General features: G+C 44.4%; 1 protein-coding gene across 1 annotated transcript in view; it reads left to right on the forward strand.

The window, feature by feature from the left end:
- Positions 1 to 10: 10 nt before the first annotated feature.
- The window catches only part of LOC118365225 (sterile alpha motif domain-containing protein 14-like), a 29,229-nt gene continuing 3,881 nt past the window's right edge, over positions 11 to 25,358 (forward strand). Inside the window, exons 1-10 of the mRNA XM_035747244.2 lie at positions 11 to 1,511; positions 2,168 to 2,816; positions 8,641 to 8,693; positions 14,458 to 14,615; positions 14,796 to 15,129; positions 15,480 to 15,579; positions 15,701 to 15,769; positions 15,916 to 16,072; positions 19,364 to 19,492; positions 21,942 to 22,097. Coding sequence (XP_035603137.1) covers positions 8,654 to 8,693; positions 14,458 to 14,615; positions 14,796 to 15,129; positions 15,480 to 15,579; positions 15,701 to 15,769; positions 15,916 to 16,072; positions 19,364 to 19,492; positions 21,942 to 22,097 — 1,143 coding nt within the window. The 5' untranslated portion in view covers positions 11 to 1,511; positions 2,168 to 2,816; positions 8,641 to 8,653. The remainder of the gene's footprint in view (positions 1,512 to 2,167; positions 2,817 to 8,640; positions 8,694 to 14,457; positions 14,616 to 14,795; positions 15,130 to 15,479; positions 15,580 to 15,700; positions 15,770 to 15,915; positions 16,073 to 19,363; positions 19,493 to 21,941; positions 22,098 to 25,358) is intronic.

Below are 25,358 nucleotides of genomic sequence, written 5' to 3' on the forward strand. Positions count from 1 at the left end.
TTGATGGAATTTAAAACATGAGAAAAGCGCCTTACTTTACGTCTATGGCCGAGAATTCAATCCAAGGCGACCAACAGAAAAGGCACATTGTTGGCTGTTCAGTGCGTTGCTCTGTAACGTACTTTGGATTGAGTATTGACCTGTCTGTCTGTCTGCTTGTGATTGTCTCTCCAACCAAACACACCCTACCACAGAACTACGTTTTTCTTCTTCACCACAGTCATGTTGGTAAGTAGACGCTAGTTGGCGCCAGAACCCTGAGGAGGACCAAATTATACCATCCTGCAGTCGACACTCCCAGCTCCTCTCCACACACCCACCCCACAGTAGCTAACAATGTTAGGGTGGTTGCAGCATCTCATTTTCATCTCGTCAGGATCTCCGCCGTGTCTAGGCCTACAAGGGCCTTCGGTAAGACTGGTTGGAAACAATGGGATGTGAAGAGGTACCAAATCCGTACGTTCTATATGATAAACCTTTACAACTTACTGAGATATACCTGGTATAAGTCAGAGGTAGCCAACCTTTTTATTTTCTAGATATTTTCAAGCTTATACTTCAGTGGTTGGTCTCTCTGTGTGTGTGTGTGCGCGTGCGTGTGTGTGGGCACTATATGCATGTGTGTGTGTGCTCTTTTGCTCCCCCATGTCCCTCTGATAAACTTTTATTCTCTGGCAATATCACCGCAGGGGAACAGTATGCTGATGTGTACATTGGCAAAGCAGTGAGGGTGTGCATGTATTTATTGTTGGTGTGTGTGCACTGAATTTGTCAATTCCTCTACCTGGTGGAGTGTGTACTCATACAGTATGCATGTCCTTTATTTAGGCTAATATGTGAGATACAGCGCAAATGGAAGACGTGACTAAAATAATAGTTGATGGTTCGGGTGTGTGCAATGACTTGGTGTGAGGAGGACATTCGTTAAATGCAACAAGGCCCGAGCTGCGAAATGAGTGAGAGGAGGGGTCAGAGTTTGAATAGCGCTTTATGAGAGATCAGCAGCACCAGTGGAGGCTGCTGAGGGGAGGACGGCTCATAATAATGGCTGGAATGGAGTAAATGGAATGGTACGAAGCCCATTTGACACCATTCCATCAACGCTATTCCAGCCATTACACTACACTCATTATTATGAGCCGTCCTCCCCTCAGCAGCCTCCACTGATGCACACACAGCCAAGTGCTACACAGCGAGGCGGGTATTAACGGCCCAGGAAATGCCTGAAGGATAGATGGGACTGTTGAAAATGGATGTTTTTAAAGCTTCACAGCACGTCATGGTACTGTGAGAAGACATCTGACTACCATGAGAAACAAGCATTTGTCAGAAGATCATGTATCGATGTACTTAGTTCTTGTATAAATGGCCTTGGGCATACGAATATCTGCTGATGGTCATGTGTATGCAGCGTTGATGCATGTCTAAAAACAATTGAACTCTATGTTTTAGCTAAACTCTGCAACCAAGTGAGAGCACCAGTCACACTTCTTACGCAAAAACTTAAGAAGGTGATCAAGAAAATTCCTCAACAATATCTTCAGATTTAATGATTTTCTTTATGAAAATATCTTCTTACGAATTTAGCTTGCTATCTAGCTAGCAATGGCACTCATGTTAGCATATTTCCTACTGAAATTACTGTTCTAAATGTTCTTGGGTTTAAAATAGTCAATACTGAAACATTCAGATGACGTTTGAGTGAATTAAACATGTTCAATTGCTTTCATGAGTTTATTCTCTCACTGCCCTGAGTTTAAGACCAGGGTTTAACTATCTTGGAATTAAGAACAAACCCCAAAACTTTATTTTTTAGGATTTGATTTCTTCTGAACTTTTTGCTTAAGGAGAAACAAAAGAAATATTGCAAGACCATGTCCAATAACCTTTTTGAGGAATAGGAACTTTGCTTAACTTTCTTCATAAGTCTATAGCTAAGGAAAATATGTAATTTAAGAAGAATCTGGGCCCTGGTCGTCTGGAGGAAAAAAAGAACGCTTGTTGCCGAACCCTGCCATAATGTATCTCACCAGAGCTCCACCTTAATGGCCAGGTGCAGCTGACATCTCTATTGGAGGACCGTAACAGATGCACTTGCCTTGAGAAGTGCATCTCCTTTATCATCCCTCCATCCCCTTTTAATCCTCCTCCTCTTCCTCCTTTTCAGTGTCCCCAGGCAGACGACAGACATCTCCTTGAGTGGCCTGATAATAAGCTGAGTGGAGTGCTGCTGACGGACACCCCCCTCCTTCCTTCCTACCCCTCCTCCATCACTTCTTCCTCCTACCCTTAGGCTCTTACCCCCTCCCACACACACACACACCAGGGCTGAATCACCAGGACCTGCTTCAGAGCGATGCCGTCTCCATCATACCAGACAGCTGTGCTTGTGTGTGCCTACCTCAGCCTGCCTCTCTCTCTTTCTCTCTTGATTTTTCTCCTGTCCCTCTCGCTTTACCCCACCCCTCTTTCTTTCCTTTCTCTCTACCTTAGACACTCTCATCCACTCCCACTTCTCTCTCTCCCTTCCCTCTCTCACCCCCCCTCTCTCTCCTACCCACCCTCCCTCCTCCCTCTCTCTCTCGGCTGTCCTTGACGGTGCTCTGTGGAGTATCAGAGCACTGTAGTGCTGGGTTGTGCAGGAGGAAGCAGACAGCCAGCCTTTGCACAGTGGATACATACTGTTCTGTCTCTTCCAACGCTACTGCTGTTACCCGGGATACGCAGTCGACCTGCCGTGCTGCCAGGGGAGTCGAGGGCTGATGCCAGTCTGCCATGTCGGCTGAGTGCCAACCTAAGGGGAACGCGTTTTAAAGGTGAGCTGCACTGCCTTTACCTCCCGGACTGTTTACCTTGTTGTTGTCTCGATTTAGATCTTGTTTCCTACTCTTTTTCTTCTCCGCCCTTCTCTGCTCTCATCTCTGTTTCTGCCTCGCTCTTATCATCTCTGTTCTCCTCTCTTGTCCTCTCTCCATCTCTCCCTCTCTTTCTCCCTTTCGAAGCCAGCCAGCCCTATCCTCCGACAATGCTTTTATGTTGTTGGAAACAAACCCCCTCTTTTGGGAACAAGCTGTGCTTGCTTTGGGATGTGTTTGTCTCGTTTGGTGCGGTCATTTACGCCAAGCCATCCTCACCCTGACTGAATAGAGAGCTTATTAGATATTCAGCTGCATTGACCCATGTAGTTCTGTCTGGGTTGTTGTCAGGCTATTAAAGCTACTGTTCACTGTTTTCCTTCACTCCCCTCGTTTGATTTCTCCTGAGGTATATACCCTCCTGAAGTCTGTTGCAACATTTGGCAATCCTCTGAAAGTGAGTTATTTTAACTCTAAAAAAAAGTAGGAGATGAATGTGTTCTATGCATTTATTTTTCTTCTGGGTGTATCTGTATCTTTCTAAATATCTGCCTCCATCTCTCTTTCCATCTCCCCTCTCCTCCTTTTTCTTTCTTTCTCTCTCTTTCTCCATCGTCCTCTTCCGTCTTTCCCTCTCACGTGAGAGAGTGTCTGCCTTCCCCCAGGGTTGTTTGTGTTGTAGCTAACACGTTAACACACAGATGGGACACGGCGTGTTCACACAGCCTAATGAGCAAGCCCCCTCTCATCATGTCCAGTGATAAAATACTGCAACTAATGGGGAAAGACACACTGTCCGTATAAACCAACAACGCCCCATAGGACTGTGTCGTTGCAGTCTGAAATGTCTTCCTTTCCCTAGTTTCCTTCATGGGCACTGACCTGTGAGGACTCAATTGGTTAGAGAAAAAAAGAATGGAGTTCTATCCTATTGTCTCACCTGTCTGTTACCATGGGAAGGTTACGAGGAAGTGAAGCAATGTAAACATAGGGAGCCAGCTTGGACTCAACATAAGGTAGTGGTGTCGTAGTTGTGGACAGTGTAGAATGGTACATGCAGTTGTCTAGGACTGAGCTTTTGTAATAGGCCACGTTCCTCCAACTGTCTGGCCCCGTGGCCATCGCTCAACCCCTAAACCTGTCTCTGTCTGCGGGAAGTGATTAGGCTATATCTCCTGCCCCTCCCTTCATCCATTATCCCGACCTTCTCTGACACCGTTGACTCCTCCTCAAGTGGGTAACTGGTTGTATGGCTTTATGGAACCTCTGAGAAGCTGGCTGTTCTCATTATTGTTATGACACACAATGTTAAAGTGTGTGTGTGTGTGTTTATAATGGCATTATCGTTGATATCTTCTGTCTTGTTATTTCTTTATCATCACGGTTTAGTGTGCGTGTTCACACTTGAAAAACCCTATTTGTCATATATATTGAGTATGTGGCAATATATGTCCTGTCCACACCTCATGCATGTTTTAAGGAACCATGTTCTGGCGAAGAGGCCACCCCATAGATTTGTTGGAATAGGGGTCATGAGAGGGAAGTGGGGGTTGGGTTTAGGCGTGCGCTGCCTAAATTGCATCCCCTAGAATCGACTGTTAGCCCCCACTCCTTTTCCACATACCATCAGAGTGGGTCAATGTCTGCCCAGCGAGACTCAATTCTGCTGCTAATACGATGAGATTCCCTCCGACATCCCGCCAGGGAGGGAAGGCAATGACATTATTATTTTTCCCAAACAAACCACGCGACGTGAATGGTGAGAACCAAAATCACATATTTAAGCAGATTGCAGATGAAGTATATTTCAGGATTTTGGCAAATAAGCATTTATTTCCTTCCCTAGAGTCAGATGAACTTGTGAAGACATTTTTTTATGTCTCTGTGTGCAGTTTGCATCCCTTTACACCATCAGTACAGCACGTCCTACTATTCAATCATCTGTTGTCTGTGCCGCTACGGCTCACTAGCTAGTTGGTTTATGGAGGATGATGCTCTGCTCGTCACTGTCTTTCTCCTCATCTCAGTCATCTGCTGCACTACACTACAGACAGGAAGTTTTTCTCGCTCTCTCTCTCTGTGTGTGTTTATGTGACTGTTGTATCTGCCACACACACACAGCTCTATCTCAGGGCGTTTCCTCTACGTGATGCACTGCAATACCCTGCACTGTCAGGAATCTCTGTTTGTGTCCCTCTCTGCTCCCCCTCTCCACAACAAGAGGATGGATTGATAAACTAACTTTGGTACACAGCTCTTTCTAGAAGAGGTTATGGAATGGATGACTCATACAATAAAAAGCTCTTAGGATGTACAGTACCAGTCAAAAGTTTGGACACACCTACTCATTGCAGGGTTTTTCTTTAGTTTACTATTTTCTACATTGAAATAACACACATGGAATCATATAGTAACCAAAAAAGTGTTTAACAAATCAAAATAGATTTTATATTTGAGATTATTCAATGTAGCCACCCTTTGCCTTGATGACACCTTTGCACACTGTTGGCATTCTCTCAACCAGCTTCACCTGGAATGCATTTCCAGCAGTCTTGAAGGAGTTCCCATGTATTCTGAGCACTGGTTGGCTGCTTTTCCTTCACTCTGCGGCCCAACTCATCCCAAACCATCTCAATTGGGTCGATGTTGGGTAATTGTGTAGGCCAGGTCATCTGATGCAGCACTCCATCACTCTCCTTCTTTCAAATAGCCCTGACACTGCCTGGAGGTGTGTTGGGTCATTGTCCTTCTGGAAAACAAATGCTAGTCCCACTAAGCCCAAAACCAGATGGGATGACGTATCACTGCAGAATGTTGTGGTAGCCATGCTGGTTAAGTGCTTCACGGTGGAAACCACACATGCAAAGATCATCCGTTCACGGGGGTTGGAACCAATAATCTCAAATTTGGACTCATCAGACCAAGGACAGATTTCTCCCGGTCTAATGACCATCGCTCATGTTTCTTGGCCCAAGCAAGCCCTTTAGTAGTGGTTTCTTTGCAGCAATTCAACAATGAATGGGGCGGCAGGGTAGCCTAGTGGTAAGAGCGTTGGACTAGTAACCGGAAGATTGCAAGTTCAAACCCCCGAGCTGACAAGGTACAAATCTGTCATTCTGCCCCTGAACAAGGCAGTTAACCCACTGTTCCTAGGTCATTGAAAATACGATTTTTTTCTTAACTGACTTGTCTAGTTAAATAAAGGTAAAATAAAATAAAAATGAAGACCTGATTCACAGAGTCTCCTCTGAACAGTTGATGTTGAGATGTGTTTGCTACTTGAACTCTGAAACATTTATTTGGGCTGCAATTTCTGAGGCTGATAACTCTAATGAACTTATCCACTGCAGCAGAGTTAACTCTCTCGCTTCCTTTCCTGTGCACTTGAAGAAACATTCAAAGTTCTTGACATTTTCCAGGTAGACTGACCTTCATGTCTTAAAGTAATGATGGACTGCTTTGATTATTCTAGCTGTTCTTGCCATAATATGGACTTGGTCTTTTACCAAATAGGGCTATCTTCTGTATACAACCCCTACCTTGTCACAGTACTATTGACTGGCTCAAACTCACGAAGAAGGAAAGAAATTCCACAAATAAACTTTAAAAAAGGCACACCTGTTGATTTGAAATGCATTCCAGGTGACTACCTCATGAAGCTGGTTGAGAGAATGCAAAGCTGTCATCAAGGCAAAGAGTGGCTACTTTGAAGAATATATTTCATGGTGTTGATGTCTTCACTATTATTCTACAATGTAGAAAATAGTCAAACTAAAGAACAACCCTTGAATGAGTAGGTGTGTCCAAACTTTTCACTGGTAAATGATTCCTTCATTAAGCTAACATTGATGTTTTCATCCCACTTTTGTACATGTTTTTCTTGCCCTTTTTGTCTGTTTATTGATGTCTGTCTTTTCAAATACAGGACTTATCTTAGCATTCCATATGTTTTCTGTCTCTTACCCGGACTCACAGCTGCATGCACGCACGCATGCACAGAGAGCATTCACCCCCCTCCCACACACACACATTCCCGTGTTGCGCTAACCATGCTGCTGTGTCCTGCCAGGGCTACAGGGCCACGGGCAGTAGGCAGCAGATGGCCTCTCTCTCATGGGTCCCCTGCCCACTCACCTCCCCTCTTCCCCTCTGGGCTGGTGCAGTCCGCACACTGTTCGTGGCTTCTCCATCTACAAACCAGGGGAGATTTAGGCTGAGTCCCATTTCTATCTCCTTTCCTCATCTCCTTCCTCTCTGATGATGATTGATTTAAATGACTGGCTGTCCATTACTATTAAATGGTCACCGTTTCTATCCATTTTGACCGTGGCTCTAAGACTGCGTAGGTGGAACCAAGGGGTTGCTTGGCTTTCATGTGGCAAGTGATAGGAGCATGGAGCTATCTGGTGTCATCATATTCTTGGTGTTGTCGTAAAGGGGATGCTATGCTGCTTAGCACTCGCTGTATTAACGGATGAGAAGCTGAATGTCTAAAAAACAGAGGGTGCATCATTCATGATGTAGCTGCACTGTTGGATAAATGCTTTCTTTGTCCGAAGTTGTGCAGAATTTTTGAATGCGAAGAATGAAGTGTCTTGAGGCAGTTAATCACAGATGTGATTTTTCTTTTTGCAAACTCTAATGCAGTAATTGTATTATTGGCCGGATTTAACCCCCAGGCCAGTTCTGGTAGAAGTGGATTTTGAAGAGAAAAACAAAAGCCCAGCTATGTTTTTTACAGAAAATAATTGGCCACTGTTCTCAGACTGCAACAAACTACTCTGTCCAATGCTTTCAACAGTTATTGTAGCTACCAGTACTGTGTTCCCCAAGCATCTATTACAGCACAGAGCTACCATCCGTTAGAGTTTTCTGATAAGGTAGAATAGAGGATACTGTCCAGAGTGTCGATTGGAGCTCACAGATAAGATAGGGGGGTTAACGGGCACAAGATTGGGTGATTCGCAGGACAACCCAAGCTAGCTTGGGGCAACATTAATCATCTTCATTTGCAACAATCTTCCCACAACCGTATGCATCTTCATTTGATCCTGAATGTTCAATTTGTTTTGTTTGTGGAGTTAAGTCTAAGATATATTTCACATTTGATCCACTAAAATAGCCATACTTTATACTACAGTGTAACACCCTCCATTTAAGATGTAATGCATGAACCCCTGTCCAGCCCAAATATACACATCATCCATCTTTATCATGCAGCCATTCCTTAGGAAGGTGTGGAATCCCCTGTGTGTGTTTGTGCTTTTCTCTCATCTCTCCATCCCTCCATTCTCTCTTCTTTATCCGCTTGTTTAATTAATTAATTAATTACCTGGCGAGCAGGGAAATGGGTCAGCAGTGTGATGATCAGCTGAGCCCTCGTGATCAATCACCCTGATGACTATGCTCCCTGGCAGATGTGCCCATTAGCGCACGAGTGTGTTTCTATGTGCGTGCGAGTGAGTAGAAATGGGGGGGGGGGGTCGCTGCTCATTTTCTGCTAAATTCCTAATGTGATTTTCTTGAGGGTTCTCCCAGGGAGAAACAGCCACGGGGCTAACCATTGTAGCAGACAGACGAGACGAGGAGGCTTGTTAGATGATGGGGTGGTGAAGCTAAGCTAAGGGCTGCAGGCCGACTAAACTTGTCGATAAACATAAATGCATCGACTCATTGCGCTCTGTCTCTCTCTCTCTGCACTGTAGTCTGTTATGTTTTTGTTTCTACAGTACCTAATCTAGAATTCTATCACTCTCGCCCTCTCCGTTTCTCTCCATCTTCACAGTGCCCATTGCGCCATGTCTGCCACACAGCTGGAGGAGACAGAAAATGTTTTTGGTGAGTGTTTCTCTCTCTGTGTGTGTGTGTGTGTGTGTGTTTGTGTCTTGCACATTTAATGAGCGTTGTACATGTGACACACGAACGAAGATTGTGTGTTTGTGTGTGTGTGTGCATATCAAAGAAAGATACACAATATGAGGCACACAGACATGGTGTGTGTCTGACCTAAGCTGTGTGTGCGGTGCGCTGGTCCTATAGCTTCCTGAATGCCGTGGGTCAGGGAAATCTGTGGAACATGAGGGGGTCTGTTCTTGTACGTGGAAAGGCCTTATGCTATGAAATCTCATGACTGCCCTTCTCAGCCAAAAGGGTGGTCTAGTCAGGCTACACATGCATGCAGACATACAAACACTCCATGTCCTATTTTAAGAAAATCAATTCCTAAAGAGGCTATGACTCAGACTTCTACATCACAGCACCTTTTGTATATAACGTTGTAACCAGCAGTGACCAAGCTACCTCTGTCAGAGTCCTATAAATACTCCCTATTCCCCTTCAGAACAGCTCCCAGGTCACCTCTCTCTCCCTGAATAAGACACCCCGGCATTAATGTGGAACGTCACCCTTTGTGTGGACTCAGCCGTTTGGGTCTCAGCGGCGTCAGGTCCAATTCCCCAATGTGCCGACGAGTGCATGCCTGCCCCCCTCTACCCCCCTGACACCGTCTTACTGCCCCAAATGAGCTCAACTCCTCTGAAAACCAGAAATTGCAACGGTATTATGGATTCACTTGGCTAACATTGAAACGTGCATCTACCTGCCTGTCATTCGCTGCCTCGGATGTGAGGTATATTTAGAGTCTGTTTGCATTTACGTGTGTGTGTCTCCACAGCACATCTTTCATATTATTCCGCCACTAAATTAGACAAAACAGCCAGTGGATTGGCCTGACAGTCTCGAAATGTTGGCAGTGGGCAACACTATAATCCTCATTTTTGAACTGACCAGATCTTGTTTGCTTCGCCAGCTCTCTGCCGTTTTCTTAATATACTGTACACTCCCACCCCCGCTTTCCTCTAGTGTGAGATTGACCTTCATACCTCTCCAGACAGGCCCACAGGGAAATATAGAGTCGGGGTTAGTGCGCTCTGTATACCTTTAGTGGGGGTGGGTTGTAGTATATCTTTCTCCCACCTACTTTATGTACTGTATGGTCTGTGTAGAATCCAATAAGGGGTGGGAGGATGGGGGGGTGTGTCTGGTCAATATTTAATGGTGCCTCTTAGCACAGAGACTAGATCTAATAAGAGCAGGGGGATAGTGGGGGATAGTGTGGGATAGTGTGCACTGCAGGGGGGTAACTGAAAGGAAACAGAATAGAATAGAATGATTCTGGGCCTCTCAGTTCACCATCCTCCTTCACCCTGTTTTACTCCTCCTTGTAGTCTCGTAATAAATGTTGTCAACAATGTGAACAGGAGGGTTGACATACTGGAGCCAAGAAATGTAGTCTTTTAAAGGTGAGGGATTCATCCTGTAAAAAAGCTTGTTGCGGTTGTTGTCTTTTGGGGTCGCTGTGCTTGGTCCCCCTTGACTCGCTCAGTGGAAACGTGGTAGAGAATGTAGGCGGGGGGCGAGCAGAACGGTTTCCCTCTGCGGCGGTTCGGCCTGTCTGCCTTCATTACTGGCTGTGTACATCCTAATAATGAACCACGGAGCCAGCCAATACACAGCTCATCCCAATGAACCACAAAGACAATGTCATACTGAACGAGCAGTCACAGTGCTATCGTAGCACACAGCCCCGTAACACACGGAACCCAACCGAACGCCATACAGTTTCAATCTTATAGGCTGAGAACTCCTATCCACTCAAACCTTGCGCTGACGATCTTTATATCAGGCTTGTTTAAGGCTTCAGTTACACTGAACCAAACCTTTGCCTCCCGAGTTACAAAGCATGTATCATGTAGTAAACCAGCCTTTACATTAACACTCGGGGAGCTAAACCAAACATGTACAACCCCAAACAGAGCCCGTATCACACTCCAAACCAGCTCCGTTCCAACAGAGATGGAAAAGGACCTGCTTTAGGGCTGAATCAGGGGCCTGTAGTTATGGATGATTATCAGTGTTTGGTTGGCCTGCATCCCACAGCGAACTCACTCTGCTGTTGCCGTAGCATTGATTGCTAGCTTTACCTCAACCCACACCACCTAACCAGGTAGAGGAAGCAGCACCAATCCGAAACGGCAAAGCACTCAATTCCGTTCACCCCCAGATTGCATGAAATGTAATTTAATGAACCTTCCACTCTACCACACGGAGTTGGGGTGTTGTGGTTTTGGACTCGATAGCACAAGCTAGACCCAGTGGTGTCTATATCTAGACAAATTAGCTTTGAGTGCTGCTCGAGTTTTAGCCTGCTGTGCAAGGACATTACCACTCGACTACACCACTAGAGCAATTCACTTCTGTGCTCAATTCTATTTCTGGAGTGATGTTGTGACACGGCAGAGGGGTTGGAACCAATTTATTTTCCCTTATCGTTCATAACAGAACTGTAACAATGTGCGCTGAGAGTCGGGAAGCAAGTTTAGGGAGTGAGTGTTTTTAATCAAATAAATGGAACATAATCCAAAACAAGAATCTAGAACAACGCACAGACATGAAACGGAAACAAGAGAAGGTCATCGGGGAAGTGATGGAGTCCAGGTGTCTGACGACATGCAGGTGTGCGTAACGATGGTGACAGGTGTGCACCAGTCAACTCTGCAGAGGCGCAGGAAACCCGTCAATCCGGCTAAGACGCAGGGGCGTGGCGACCTAGAGCGCCGGAGAGGGAGCATAACTGACAGTACCCCCTCCCCGGTGCGTTCGGCACCAGCGGCAGGGCGCCAACCCAAGGGACGATCCCGGGGATCAGGAGCGGACCGGTCACCCCCGTTGATGCGCGGGAACCTGTCGCCGGCTGACTCATTCTGACTCAGAATATTTTTAAAAACTGTTCTAAAACTATGTATTTGAATGAGTTGTAGATAAATCGGTCACATTTGTGTTGCTCAGGAGATTAAATAGATTTTGTTTTATATACCTCATTGATCCTCATATCCTTGGTGTCTGAGTGTGTTCATCAACACTCCCTTCCTTATCATTATCCCTGTATCTCTGAACCCCACTGAGTGCCTGCATGGACAGTGTGCTGCCTGACTTGGCATTTCTACATGATTAAAGACCAATTACATTAGAGTGAGCACTCAGCCACGGGAGAGAGGGAATAAGATATGCACATCAAGAAATATGAGTCGGAACTTTAGATTTCCTCTTAATTCTCACACATCACAAAGACTTGAGTCATATTTTCTCTCTCTCCCTCCTTTGATTTATCTCGCTTATTCCCCCCTCCGAGTTGTAATTACTTTTGGTGTCGGTGTTGGGATCCTTTGAAAATAGGTTCTCGGCTATTTAGCCTAATATTGTCCAGGACAAGATAATAATTACTATATACTAAATATTCCAAAAATCTGTCCCAAACCTGAATGTCTGCAGTGAGCATCAGAGAAGAGAACTTCAGTGATATTGTGTTGTTCATAGCCGACGAAAGGTCTCACCACTTTCCTCTGTTGCGTCTTATTTTTAGTCTGTCTCGGCTGACTGGCTGGTGTTAGCTCCTCTGGTATAGGAGCAGTCCGGGCTGTTCTGTACAGTACAGTCTGTGATGAGATCTGAGCGTCAGCATGGTGAAAGAGGGGTATCAGATGAATCCTGTTAGTTGGCACTTTCACTGCAGCGTGGCCGGCAATGACTCATCACTGGCCTCCGTTCTGAAACAACAACAGTAACAAGAGCACTTAGCTGTTGACTCACTCAAATCTGGCCCCTCTGTGTCTCTCCATCACTGTACTGATGCACATGTTCCTGAAGAGGGAGATGGGAAGAATAAAATAAAAAAACACTAATACAATTTAATTTCATGTGTTTAAAAAAGAAGTGAGAGATATATATTTCTCACAAGTAATAGTCGGGGGCTTTGACTTTCATACATGTTTGATTCGGTAATTGTAATGCATGAATCCCCACCACAGTGTCAATGCTTCCCAAGTAAAAAGCTCATGTTTAGTAGAGGGTTAGAGGCACTGTGTCTGTGGATCGATACAGGGCCTTCAGACAGTATTCAAACCCCTTGACTTATTCCACATGTCCACATGTTACAGCTTGAATTTCTAAGAAACTCGCCCATCTACACACAATGCCTCATAATGAAGTGAAAACATGTTTTTAGAAATCTATGCAAATGTATTAAACATGTCTCATTATATGGGTATGCTTGATGCAGCCACCACCATGCTTGAAAATATGAAGAGTGGTGTTGGATTTGCCCCCAGCATAACGGTTTTTATTCGGGACATAAAGTTAGTTTCTTTGCCACGTTTTGGAATATTTTTTATTATTTACAGGCTTCCTTCTATTCACTTTGTCAATTAGGTTAATATTATGGAGTAACTACAACGTTGTTGATCCATCCTCAGTTTTCTCCTATCACAGCCATTAAACTCTGTAACTGTTTCAAAGTTACCATTGGCCTCATGGTGAAATCTCTGAGTGGTTTCCTTTCTTTCAGTCAACCGAGTTAGGAAGGACGCCTGTATCTTTGTAGTGACTGGGGGTGTATTGCTTCACCATCCAAAGTGTAATGAATAACTTCAACTTGCTCAAAGGGATATTCAATTAAATTTTTTTAACCTATCTATCAATGTGTGCCCTTCATTGCGAGCCGTCTGAAAATCTCCCTGGTCTTTGTGGTTGAAATTCACTGCTCGACTGAGGGGCCTAACAGATAATTGTAAGAGTCGGGTACAGAAATGAGGTAGTCATTCCAAAATCATGTTAAGCACTATTATTGCACACAGAGTGAGCAACATTTGACTCCAGAAGTAAAATGGTTTGCCATAACAAAGGGGTTGAATACTTATTGACTCATACATTTCACCTCATTATTTTGAATTCATTTGTCAACATTTCTAAAAACATAATTCCCCCTTGACATTATGGGGTGTTGTGTGTAGACAGGTGACACAAAATCTAAATGTAAACTATATTAAATTCAGGCTGTAAAATAAGAAAATGTGGAAAAAGTCAAGGGGTATGAATACTTTCTGAAGACAAGTATTCAGGTTCGATGTTCATCCCCCACAATCCTCTGCTGACTCAGTCACAGGAGAATGCCCAATGTGATTAAATAGATTCATTGTCATGTATTTGGGGGCTGGATGAATGGAGTGAAGGATGGAGGGATGAGGGGAGGGGCAGGAGAGATAATTGACGGAAACGCTGAAGGGCTCTCAGATTGGGGTCAAGAGGTTGAAGGCAAAAGGATTGTTCCTCTGGGTTCACCACAGATGGAGGATGTTTGAGCAGGAGGAGGATCTGAAACACATTTCACCTGATCAATTAAATAATATAATAATAATAATAATATGTGCCATTTAGCAGACATTAAGCCATTTAGAAAATTAAACTCCTCAGTGTGACATGCAAAGGTGGTATGGTGGTTGTAATCTCATCTTGAACCTTCTCGTAACACAGACATTAGAGGATTTTCTTTTGTATGCATGGATTTAGCTTTTGCCCTGTAGTTTATCTTTCTAGGTCCCAGGTGAAAGGAATCTATTGAAATAGCTGTAGTCTAACGTTTAGGTCTGGGCTTTCCTTGTAACGCATTCTGCATGGATCTGTAAAAAGCACTTCTGAAATCGGTCTCCAGTACTTATTTGAGCTTTTCTCTGTGGATTTTGTCATTTTCTCTGTGTTCTACCTTCAGACCTGAACGAGGCCATCCCAGAGACAGAGCTGCTGGACAACAGCATACAGAAGGGGCGTGCCCAGCTGTCCGTCAAAGCCAGGAGGCACCGCCCCTCTCGCTCTCGCTTCCGAGACAGCGTCAGTTCCACAGAGGGAGATGACAGTCTGGAGAGGAAGGTGAGTGACAGGCATGAGAGCCAATCAATCGATGACATGGACTCTCAAAGGTGTATATAAGTGTATGTGTAAGTGCATGCTTGTGTGCATGTATGTCTGTCTGTGTGGGTGTGCTTATTGTTTGTCTCAGTCAGTTCACATATAAACATGTTGTGGTGTTTCTGAATCTTTGTGCCATAGTGTCTGGACAGCCCTTTGCACTCCGTCCGTTCCCCCCTCCACTCCACCCTGCGAGGAGGCTCCTCCCCTTCGCCTGATTCGCTCCTCTCCTCGTCCTCCCCTTGTCCCACCTTACGGAGCCCCGTCTTCTCCTTCGACACCTCCTCCTTAAGGCGCTCTCCGGAGGAGGGCGGGACCGGGTCGCTAGCCACTCGGGGGCGGTACCGCCAGCTGACAAATGCCACGTCTCAGGAGGCCCTGGTGACCACGCCCAACAGCTCTCCCTCCAAGTCGTGTCCCAGTTCGGACTGCTCGCCTGTTTACATTCGACGGGCACGACGCCCAGACAGTGAGGGTAAGAGAGGCAGCCATCCGCATTGGGCAAGAAAGTCCTCATCCTAGTTATTACAGTCCAAATCCCCACACTAAGAATGAAATGCCCTGTGATATTAACCATGGTATATTAAGCCTAAAGAGGCAAAATACACACACACACACACACACACACAGACACAGACACAGACACAGACACACACACACACACACACATAGCATTTAAGTGCATTATTGGCTAATCCATAAATGTATTGATACACAACCACCAATACTGCCATACCATTAAGGCCCCATCAACATGTTGGTAATGGTGAGTTAATGTATCAAAAAATGCTTTGTCTAATCATTAATGTTTTCATTGTTTCTCAGTGTTAGTTTCAGAAAACAGTCGAGACACAAGCCCGGCCGACCCCGGCAACAACAGCCTTATCTTCGACAAGAAGACCAAGAGGAGGTTCTTGGACCTGGGGTAAAGTGCTCAATATTGAGACATTTAAACTGGTTACATAGTAAACGCATTGTAAATTGGTCAGTTTCAAAACTGGTGCTTTCTGTTGATTTTAACCCACTGTTTATTTGTTCTTCTGAAGGGTCACATTGAGACGCTCCTATGTGAGAGTCAGAAAAGACAAGTCAAACAGACTGTCAATGGGAAGCCGGTGAGTCCATGGGAAGCCATTTTGGCTCTGTCCCTCTGTTTCAGTACAGGAGGCAAAATGTTGGCTCTATTAGACCTACTTAGCACATGAGAGGCATAATTTTGTCTCTTTCAGTTAGCATATTGAATCTCTCTTTCACTGCACAGTGAGTCATCTGAGAGCCCGTCCAGGTCCTCTGGCTCGTTCGTGCCTTTCTCCTGGTTCACTGACAGCGCCAGGGGCTCTGTGTCCTCCGGGGCAACCCCGCCCTGCTCCCCCAAACTGGTCTCACAGGACTGCAGCCCCCGCAAGTCCAACTCTCAGGTAACTCGCATCCACAATAAGATATAGACACATCCAGACACCATACTTAGGTCAGACTGCACTATTGTGTCACTACTACCATTGTCCACTTTGTGTCTTTATCATTGTCAGAGGCCTCATGTGTTTATGTTAGCATTAGCATATAGGCTAGTCTTCGGTTCATGTCTGTCATTGAGATTTCTGCCACGTCTGACAACGTCACGACAATGATGCGCAAACTTCAAGTGGACAGAAGGCCGTGTGTTGTTATGGTTCTGGATGGCCAGAGAGTTAGCAACAATGACAAGAAACTGTCATGTGGTGGCTCGTTTCAACCAACCCGTCTGTACTTTCCACAGTTTAAATAACCAAGAAAAGGATGCTGCTGTTACCCTTGGAGATATGCTAAATGCTTTTAACAAATCTTTTCAAATGAATGGCCAAGAAGGAGAGAACTTTCTCCCACTGGGTCTGAGCTTCAAATGCACATCAAATGAAAACAGTCAACAGTTTAGAGAAGCAGACACCAGAGATATAACACTGCTATGAACAGACTTGCGTAGATGCGACGAGCATCGTCAAGTTCGTCATCCTTCATAAGCCTCTCTCCCGCTTTCCCTCTCTTCTCTCTCTCCCACCCTCACTATCCATCCATCTCTCCCCCTCTGTCTCTGTCTTTCGCTTGCACACACACACACACACACACACACACATACATACATACATACATACATACATACATACATACATACATACATACATACATACATACATACATACATACATACACACACACACACATATATACTCACTCACACGCTCGCTCTCTCTCGCGCTCTCTCTCTGAAGAGGCCCATAGTGTGACAGCTCCTGTGGAGAGTCTGAGGGGATTTAAACCCAATTAGGAAACCAGGCGAGTTTTCCTCCGAGTCTAAGAGGGCGCTGCTATTCGACATTTATCGACAAGGATGGCTACATTTACACAGAGGGGAAATCGATGGCCTTTTGTGCGGCACAATGTCACAATCTCGTGTCAAACCGACAGATGACTTCGGGAGTTAAAACCAGAACATGGCTTCGATGCAGGAGACTTCAGTTGACACATCCGATTGACCATTTTGAGGGATTTTGGTGTTGTCTTCCTCTTACATGGTTTGGTGCATGCGCATCTATTGGATGGAAAACATAGCTTAATATACAGAATGAAAGCGGCTGAGGCACAGGGTTATAGTGGTTGCCCGGTCAATACCCAGGAAGGCAGACATATGCCTCCCACTGACTTTGCACCAGCTAATTAAAGCCTCTGCCAAAGGCCTAAGTATTTCTAAGGGAAATAGATAATGTTTCAGAAGCTTGTGGGGCCACTGGCTGTTTAGCTAAGAGGCACAGAAAGGACTGGTAGGAAATACACAGTCGTCCGGTCACACCGTTGATGTAACAAGGTGTGTTCCGTGTTACGTTTCTTAAATGTTATTTCACTGTCAAACGTATAGAGCAAGCCTGGCTCGAGGAGCTTCATAGTTTTTCTGCTTATGTGCACAAATTGCTTTATAAATCGAAGGTGTTATAAGCACAACAAATATGATATTTTACATATTGAGGTAAAGCTCTTCCACAGATGATGACATTCTTTCTGCTAATATGTTCGTGTAGCCTGTTTTAAAACACATAACCAGTAGGTACATGCACAGGACACCTAACAATACATATATTTCTTGTTGGGTGGCTCTCTTTGCACACATTTGCAGTTTTATGCAGACATCCCATGATGCAATCGATGCTGTTGATTTACTCACCTTGGAGACTTGACCGCTGTCATGATTTTAGCTAACCCCAACGACAATGTCAACACAACTCGATTACCGTTTAACAAAAGTAGGAAAGTAGTGGCTAATAAATATTCTAATGCCCATGTTTACATATGCTTTAAAACATATTTAAACTTTTGAATCACTTTTTGAAGCAGTTCGGTGAGTTCATGAATATAGCCCTCTATGGGAGAAAACACCCATCCACCCCTCCTCAGCTTCACTTGGTTTGATCCATTCTGAGTCAAAACCCTCCCAATTATTGGGGCAGGGGGAGTGTTTATACTCTCTAACACCTCCACCATGACACATCTAAAAGCCCCAGTAGCAACATATTCGGGATCATGGGCCCGTCCCAAATAGCACCTTTATTTCCCATGGAGTGCAGTGCTTTTGACTACGGGTCAAAAGTTGTGAACTTTATAGGGACGAGAGTGCCATTTAGAACAGAGCTCCGTGGGGTTTAATAGTGAGGAGGAGCTATGCAAAGCATCCCATATGCACTTAGTCATCAGCACGGAGGCTGGGGCCCTTCGCTCTGCATAGCAATTAAAGCTGCAGCTTTCCATTGAAAGCAGAGAGGGCTATTTAAATGTTCTACCACTGTGTGCCTGTCCAGCTGGGATAATAGCTCTAGGATGGGTCCCAAATGGCAACCTATACCCTACATAGTCCACTACTTCTGAACAGAGCCCTGGTCAAAAGGCAGTGGTATAAAGTACTTAAGTAAAAAATACTTGAAAGTACTACTTAAGTCGTTTTTGGGGTATCTGTACTGACTCACTAAACACAAATGCATTGTTTGTGAATGATGGCTGAGTGTTGGAGTGTGCCCCTGGCTAACCATAAATAAAAACATATTTACATTTACTTATGAAACTTAAGTATATTTAAAAACCAAATACTTTTGCACAAGTAGTATTTTACTGGGTGACTTTTACTTTTCCTTGAGTCATTTTCTATTAAGGTGTCTTTATTTTTTTACTCAAGTATGACAATTGGGTACTTTTTTTCACCACTGTCAAAAGTAGTGCACTATATAGGGAACAGAGTGCCATTTGGGACGTAGCCCTAATAAGCCTGGTGTCTGGAGAGGAGGCAGATACCCATGACTTTGCTTTCCTCCTCTGTACTGTGGGTCTCAAGGGGTCTGTCAAGGGCCGTTATAGGGCTGTGTGTCTGACTTTCTTTTGCGTGTGTGTGTGTGTGTGTGTGTGTGTGTGCATTCACAAATATTATGTTTCTGTATTTTTTTTGAAAGTGTTACTGCTGTGACCAAACAATTTTTATGTTTAAGCATAAACTGTTTGAAAGTAAGGTTTACAAACAATGCATTAATATCCTTCTAATGTCAGATGTAATTGATCTTGAAGTGGACAAATCAATCGATCCAATACAGTTTGACCTGAGTGGTCACACTCCATGAAAATATCACTGTGCACAATGCAGACAAAACAGTATTCATTTATCATGGTTGGATCATTTCTCTCTCTCCCCCCTCCAGGAGTCTGCCCTGAGTGATGAGTTCTCTCCTCCCCCGCGTAGTCCCCCCCACGCCTCCAGTGGGACCACAGCCGACTCGTCCTCCCGCTCCTCACAACGCTACCAGACCCTCTCCCAGTCCTCAGACGAGGTAAAGGGCTTCCTAATGCAGTGGTGGTGGTAGTGGGCATTCTCGGCCTCGGACTAAATGGATCTAAACTCGATTTCAGTTTGATACAGTATATGAGACGGAGGGAGACTGAGGCCCGGATCACTGTTTAGATCCATTTAGATCACTGTTTAGATCCATTTAGATCACTGTTTAGAGTGAGACTATTTTTGATTTAAAGCAGCATTCCACTGAAATCTCCAATAGCGTACCAACAAAACTCTGAATTATTCTCTAGTAAAATGTGTACCATTACCTGAAATAACTACCTGATGTCCATTTGGGGTTATGTCGTCTTGGTTACCGGTGGCAACTAACTTACACTATACTATAGCACACACTGCATTCAATTTGAAGTTCCAAGCAGTTCACTTAAATCCAAAGCAGTAGGAGTGTAGAGTGTGGTCCTGGTGTTTTTAAAGCATGAAGCTGTGTTCAAATACCCATACTAACATATTGTATACTACATACTTAATGAGTATATACTACATACTTTAGGTTCATTTTAGTATACTGTAAACGAACAGTATGCGTTCAGTTGAGCATACTCGCTCTTTGCATGTGTACCGGAAGTTGATGCTGTTGCTATGCAACCTCTTGCCAGCTAGTTATCATAACAAATTACTCGTTAGATATTTTATGACTTTGGGTGTGTTCTTAAATTCAGAGCGTTGTCAGGTTGTCCATTTTTGTAAATTTTGAGCGTTTCGCTCACGGAGCGCATACTGGACGCTTGGAGTAGGGTTGATTGGAGCGTTCTGACCTTACAATGGCAGTCAAGCACCCCAGCTAACATTGGCTAGCTTGCTAGCTACTTGCACACACAAATGAGACCACTCTGACCAATTTACTCGCCTTAGCAGAGCTGGTTAGGCAGTTTTCATGTTATCCAGAGCGTTGGTGACTGTGTTGCTGGCAACAATTTAATTAGGCTTTTTTGCCAACATTTACTAACACTGACCATATTCAACAGGTGTTGAGCCTTGTAAATTCATTATTCTGCACTCTGGAACGCTTAGACAAGAGTGCTCTGATATCGGAGCAGATAGCCAGAGCAAATTTACGAAAGCACCCGAATGTCCATGGAGAAATCAAGTCAACAAACATTGGGTTGTTAGTTAGCCTATATTTAATATACTGGCAAGTTTGATGTATAATTAGCCAACTGATGTTACTGCTGTAATGATACGCTATGTGAATTGTAAGGACAGCGTAGCTAACAAATTGTCAGCCAATCTAACGTGTAAGGTAACTTAAGTCATTACTTTATTACATTGCTCAACATTTTCTTAACATTTGTCATAATTAATTAAACCAATGAACATGTATCTGCTCTCGTTGTACTTCGACTGCATCATTTCTGCAAATGTTTTTTTTTTCAAATCTGGAAACAATTTGAAGCCACGCCCATTTCATGAAGAATTGTATTATGGGCCCTAAAGTATAGTAATAGTGTCCTCTGCTTGTATACTTCATATTGTGGCGAATTTAGCATGACATCCGGGAACTTTTGGCATGCTAACTATAACCATACTATGACCAATAAGCATACTATATACTCAATTCAAGTCACAAATAGTGCTGTTAGTGTGAGTATTTGAACACAACTCGAGTATGGTGAGTGCTCTGCGACATCAAAAACACTCCCTGGCCAGATGCTGTCAGACACGGCTGCACAGTGATTAGGGAATCAATTACCTCCGGTAAACTCGCTCTCTCTCCCGTCACATCTGATTTAGCTCAGCATGTTGGAGGGGATATTGAGGTTTCAGAGGGGCTTTATGACTCCTCTCCCTCATCTCCTTAAGCTGCCATTACAGAGGGATGCAAGGAGACACGTCAGACCTGGGTACAGAGAGTAGTTTGCTTTCGAGTACTTTAATTGCACTCGATTGTGTGGGCGCATGTCTGGCGCAAAGGAACCAATGGAATCGTCTCCAATGTGCGAAACCCTGCCCGTCTGGCACTCAGCCGGCTACAGCCTCTTCTATCACCCCGAGTTAATTTTTTAGCAGCGCTTCACTTGTTCCTGTGCTTCACCGCCGGCGGAGAGACACTACGAGGACACCTCAGTGCCTGGCAGACAGAGAGAGCCAACCTGACAGGACCATGCTAGCCACCAGGCTTCCAACACCACTCAGACCAGGGGTTAGATTAAACAGTGTTTGTGCTTGTGTGTATACATGGGTCTAGACGATAGAGGCAGCTTTGTAATTGTCACTGCAACCCAAAAGAGTCATATCAGTGGGTGTAATGAGTCTGTCACTGCACCGAGGAGAGAGGTTGTTTTGTGCTTTTCATGCCCACCAGGGGGCAGATTAACATGTTCTTCAGACTGCTACCCCACAAAAAAAGCTATTTTTCCTATTAGGGAGCTGAAGCGGCACAATTGTACTGAATAACTGAATATCTTGGGCAACTTTCCTTTCAGCCTATTGACGAGCCACTGTGCCTCGTGTCGTCGTGGAGCACCCAGCAGGTGTGCCAGTGGCTGAAGGGGTTGAACATGGAGCAGTACATCCCAGAGTTCACTGCCAGGGACATCGACGGGGAGCAGCTCCTCCTGATGGACGGCACCAAGCTCAAGGTGAGAATGGTTCGGGGAAGGAGACGAGAGAGAGAGAGAGGAGTGGGGAGGATAGAAGGAAGGGGACTAAGTTCAAGGAGGAGAGGAAAGGAGGGAGAGCAGAGGAGATCCGGGTCAGAGGATGGAGAGGCGAGGAAGAAGGGCAGATGGAGGAGAGGAAGGATGGCAGATGGACGGAGAAAATGGTAGAGGAGGAGAGGAAAAAAAGAGGAAGGGCATATGGGTATGAGTGGGCTGACGAGAGCAGATGGTGAAAGGGGAGAAGCGGAAGAGACAAGATTAGAGGAGAGGGATGAGAGGAGGTGAGTGCATATAGGATCAAAGTAAAACGCAGAGTATCTCTGACTGATTGATCCAGTCAAAAACAAACACTCACCGACAACAACTTACAGAGGGTCTCTTTAAGTATCATCTCACTGCTCTCTGCTGGTGAGAGTGACTACTTTCATGCCATCTGAACAAACATATAAACCCAACATGCAACAATTTCAAAGATTTTACTGAGTTACAGTTCATATAAGGAAATCAGTCAATTGAAAAAATAATAATTACGCCCCCGATCTATGGATTTCACATGACTGGGAATATAGATATGCATCGGTTGGTCACAGATACCTTAAAAAAGGTAACGACGTGGATCAGAAAAACAGTCCGTATCTGGTGTGACCACCATTTACCTCATGTAGTGTGACACATAGAGTTGATCAGGCTGTTGATTTTGGCCTTTTTGATTGTGTGTCCGACTTCTCTTCAATGGCTGTGAAAAGCCCCTGGATATCGGCGGGAACTGAAGCATGCTGTCGCACACGTTGATCCGGAGCATCCCAAACATGCTCAATGGGTGACATGTCTGGTGAGTATGCAGGTCGTGGAAGACCTCCAGAAATGATCAGCTTGCAGGAATTGTTTACAGATCCTTGCGATATGGGGCAGTTATCATCCTGAAACATGAGGTGATGGCGATGGATGAATGGCACGACAATGGGCCTCCAGGATTTCGTCACTGTATCTCTGTGCATTCAAATGACCATCTATAAAATGCAATTGTGTTCGTTGTCTGTAGCTTATGCCTGCCCTTACCAAAACCCTACCGCCACCATGGAGCAGTCTGTTCACAACAATGACATCCACAAACTGCTGGCCCACACGATGCCGTACGCACTGTCGGCCATCTGTCCGGCACAGTTTAAACTGGTATTAATTTGTGACGAGCACACTTCTCCAGCGTGCCAGTGGCCATCATAGGTGAGCATTTGCTCACTGAAGTCAGTTACGATGCCGAACTGTGGTCAGGTCAAGACCCTGGTGAGGACGAAGAGCATGCACATGAGCTTCCCTGAGACGGTTTCTGACAGTTTGTGTAGAAATTCTTTGGCTGTGCAAACACACAGTTTCATCAGCTGTCCGGGTGGAAGAAGAAGAAGCCGGATGTGGAGGTCCTAGGCTGGCTTGGTTACACGTGATCTGGAGTTGTGAGGCTGGTTGGATGTACTGCCAAATTCTCTAAAACAACATTGGAAGTGGCTTATGGTAGAGAAATGAACATGCAATAGCTCTGGTAGACATTGCTGCAGTCAGCATGCCAATTGCACACTCCCTCAAAATTTGAAACATCTGTCATTGTGTTGTGACAAAACTGCTCATTTTAGTGGCCTTTTATTTCTCCTAGCACAAGGTGCAGCTGTGTAATTATTACGCTGTTTAATCAGCTTCTTGGTATGCCACACCTGTCAGGTGTATGGTTTATCTTGCCGAAGCAGAAATGCTCACTAATGTCAACAAGTTGGAGCACAAAATTTGAGAAAATAAGCTTTTAGTGCATATCGAAGATTTCTGTGATCTTTCGTTTCAGTTCATGAAACATGTTGCGTTTTTATATTTGTGCTCAGTGTATGTACTAGGCCTAACTCCCAAACTACATGTCAAGGGTTGTGTGTCTGTTTCTCTAACGTCTGTTTACATTAATTGGGAGTTGAAGCCTAAGGCAAATCTGTATGTACATATGGTTATATTCTATTCACACCACTGGAGGCAGGTGAGGGGAGGACGGCTCATGATAATGTATAGAATGAAGCAAACAGAAGGGCGTCAAATACATGGAAACCATGTATTTGATACATTTCACCTAATCCCGCTCCAGCCATTACCACAAGCCCATCGTCCCCAATTAAGGTGCCACCAACCTCCTGTGATTCACACCCACACACCAGTGGAGGCTGCTCAGGGGAGGACGGCTCATAATAACGGCTGGAACGGAGAGAATGGAATGTCGTCAAACCATGTGTTCGATGTATTTGATACCCTTCCACCAATCCCGCTCCAGCCATTACCACGAGCCCGTCCTTCCCAACTCAGGTGCCACCAACCTCCTGTGGCACACTTTCACATATGCTGTGCTACTCTGTTTATTATCTATCCTGATTGCCTAGCCACTTTTTTACCTACATGCACTGGTGGAAAAAGTACCCAATTGTCATACTTGAGTGTAAGTATAGATACCTTTAATAGAAAGTTACTCAAGTGAAAGTCAGCCAGTAAAATACTACTTGAGTAAAAGTATAAAAGTATTTGGTTTTAAAAATACTTAAGTATCAAAAGTTAAAGTATAAATCATTTAAAATTCCTTATATTAATCAAAACAAAATGTATTTGGCACATGCACCGGTGCAGATCTTATCGTTAAATACTTACTTACAAACCCTTAAAACCAACAATGCAGTTAAGAAAAATAAGGTTAGAAAATATTTACTCAATAAACTAAACTAACACACTAAAATAACAATAACGAGGCTACAGTGTGTTTAATATAGGGGGTACAGGTACCTAGTCAATGTGTTGGGGACAGGTTAGTCAGGGTAATTGAGGTAATATGTAGGATAGTGTAAAGGGGCAAAGCATGGATAAATGTATGGATAGCCAGTGCCACTCTAACACTCAGACATTATTTACAAAAGATGCTTTTGTGTTTTGTACGTCTGCCAGAGGCCGTAGGGATGACCACATGTTATCTTGAGTTCACGAATTTGACCATATCCCTGTCCTGCTAAGCATTCACAATGTAACAAGTACTTTAGGTTGTCAGGGAAAATGTGTGGAGTAAAAAGTACAATATTTTCTTTAGGAATGTAGTGGAGTAAAAGTAAATTGTCAAAAATATAAATAGTAAAGTACAGATATCCCCAAAAACTACTTAAGTAGTACTTTAAAGTATTTTTTAATACTTTACACCAAAGCCTCAGCAAAGAAATAAATGTCCCTTTT

The sequence above is a fragment of the Oncorhynchus keta genome, chromosome 32 (genome assembly GCF_023373465.1).
Source record: "Oncorhynchus keta strain PuntledgeMale-10-30-2019 chromosome 32, Oket_V2, whole genome shotgun sequence".
NCBI classification, from domain to species: domain Eukaryota; kingdom Metazoa; phylum Chordata; class Actinopteri; order Salmoniformes; family Salmonidae; genus Oncorhynchus; species Oncorhynchus keta.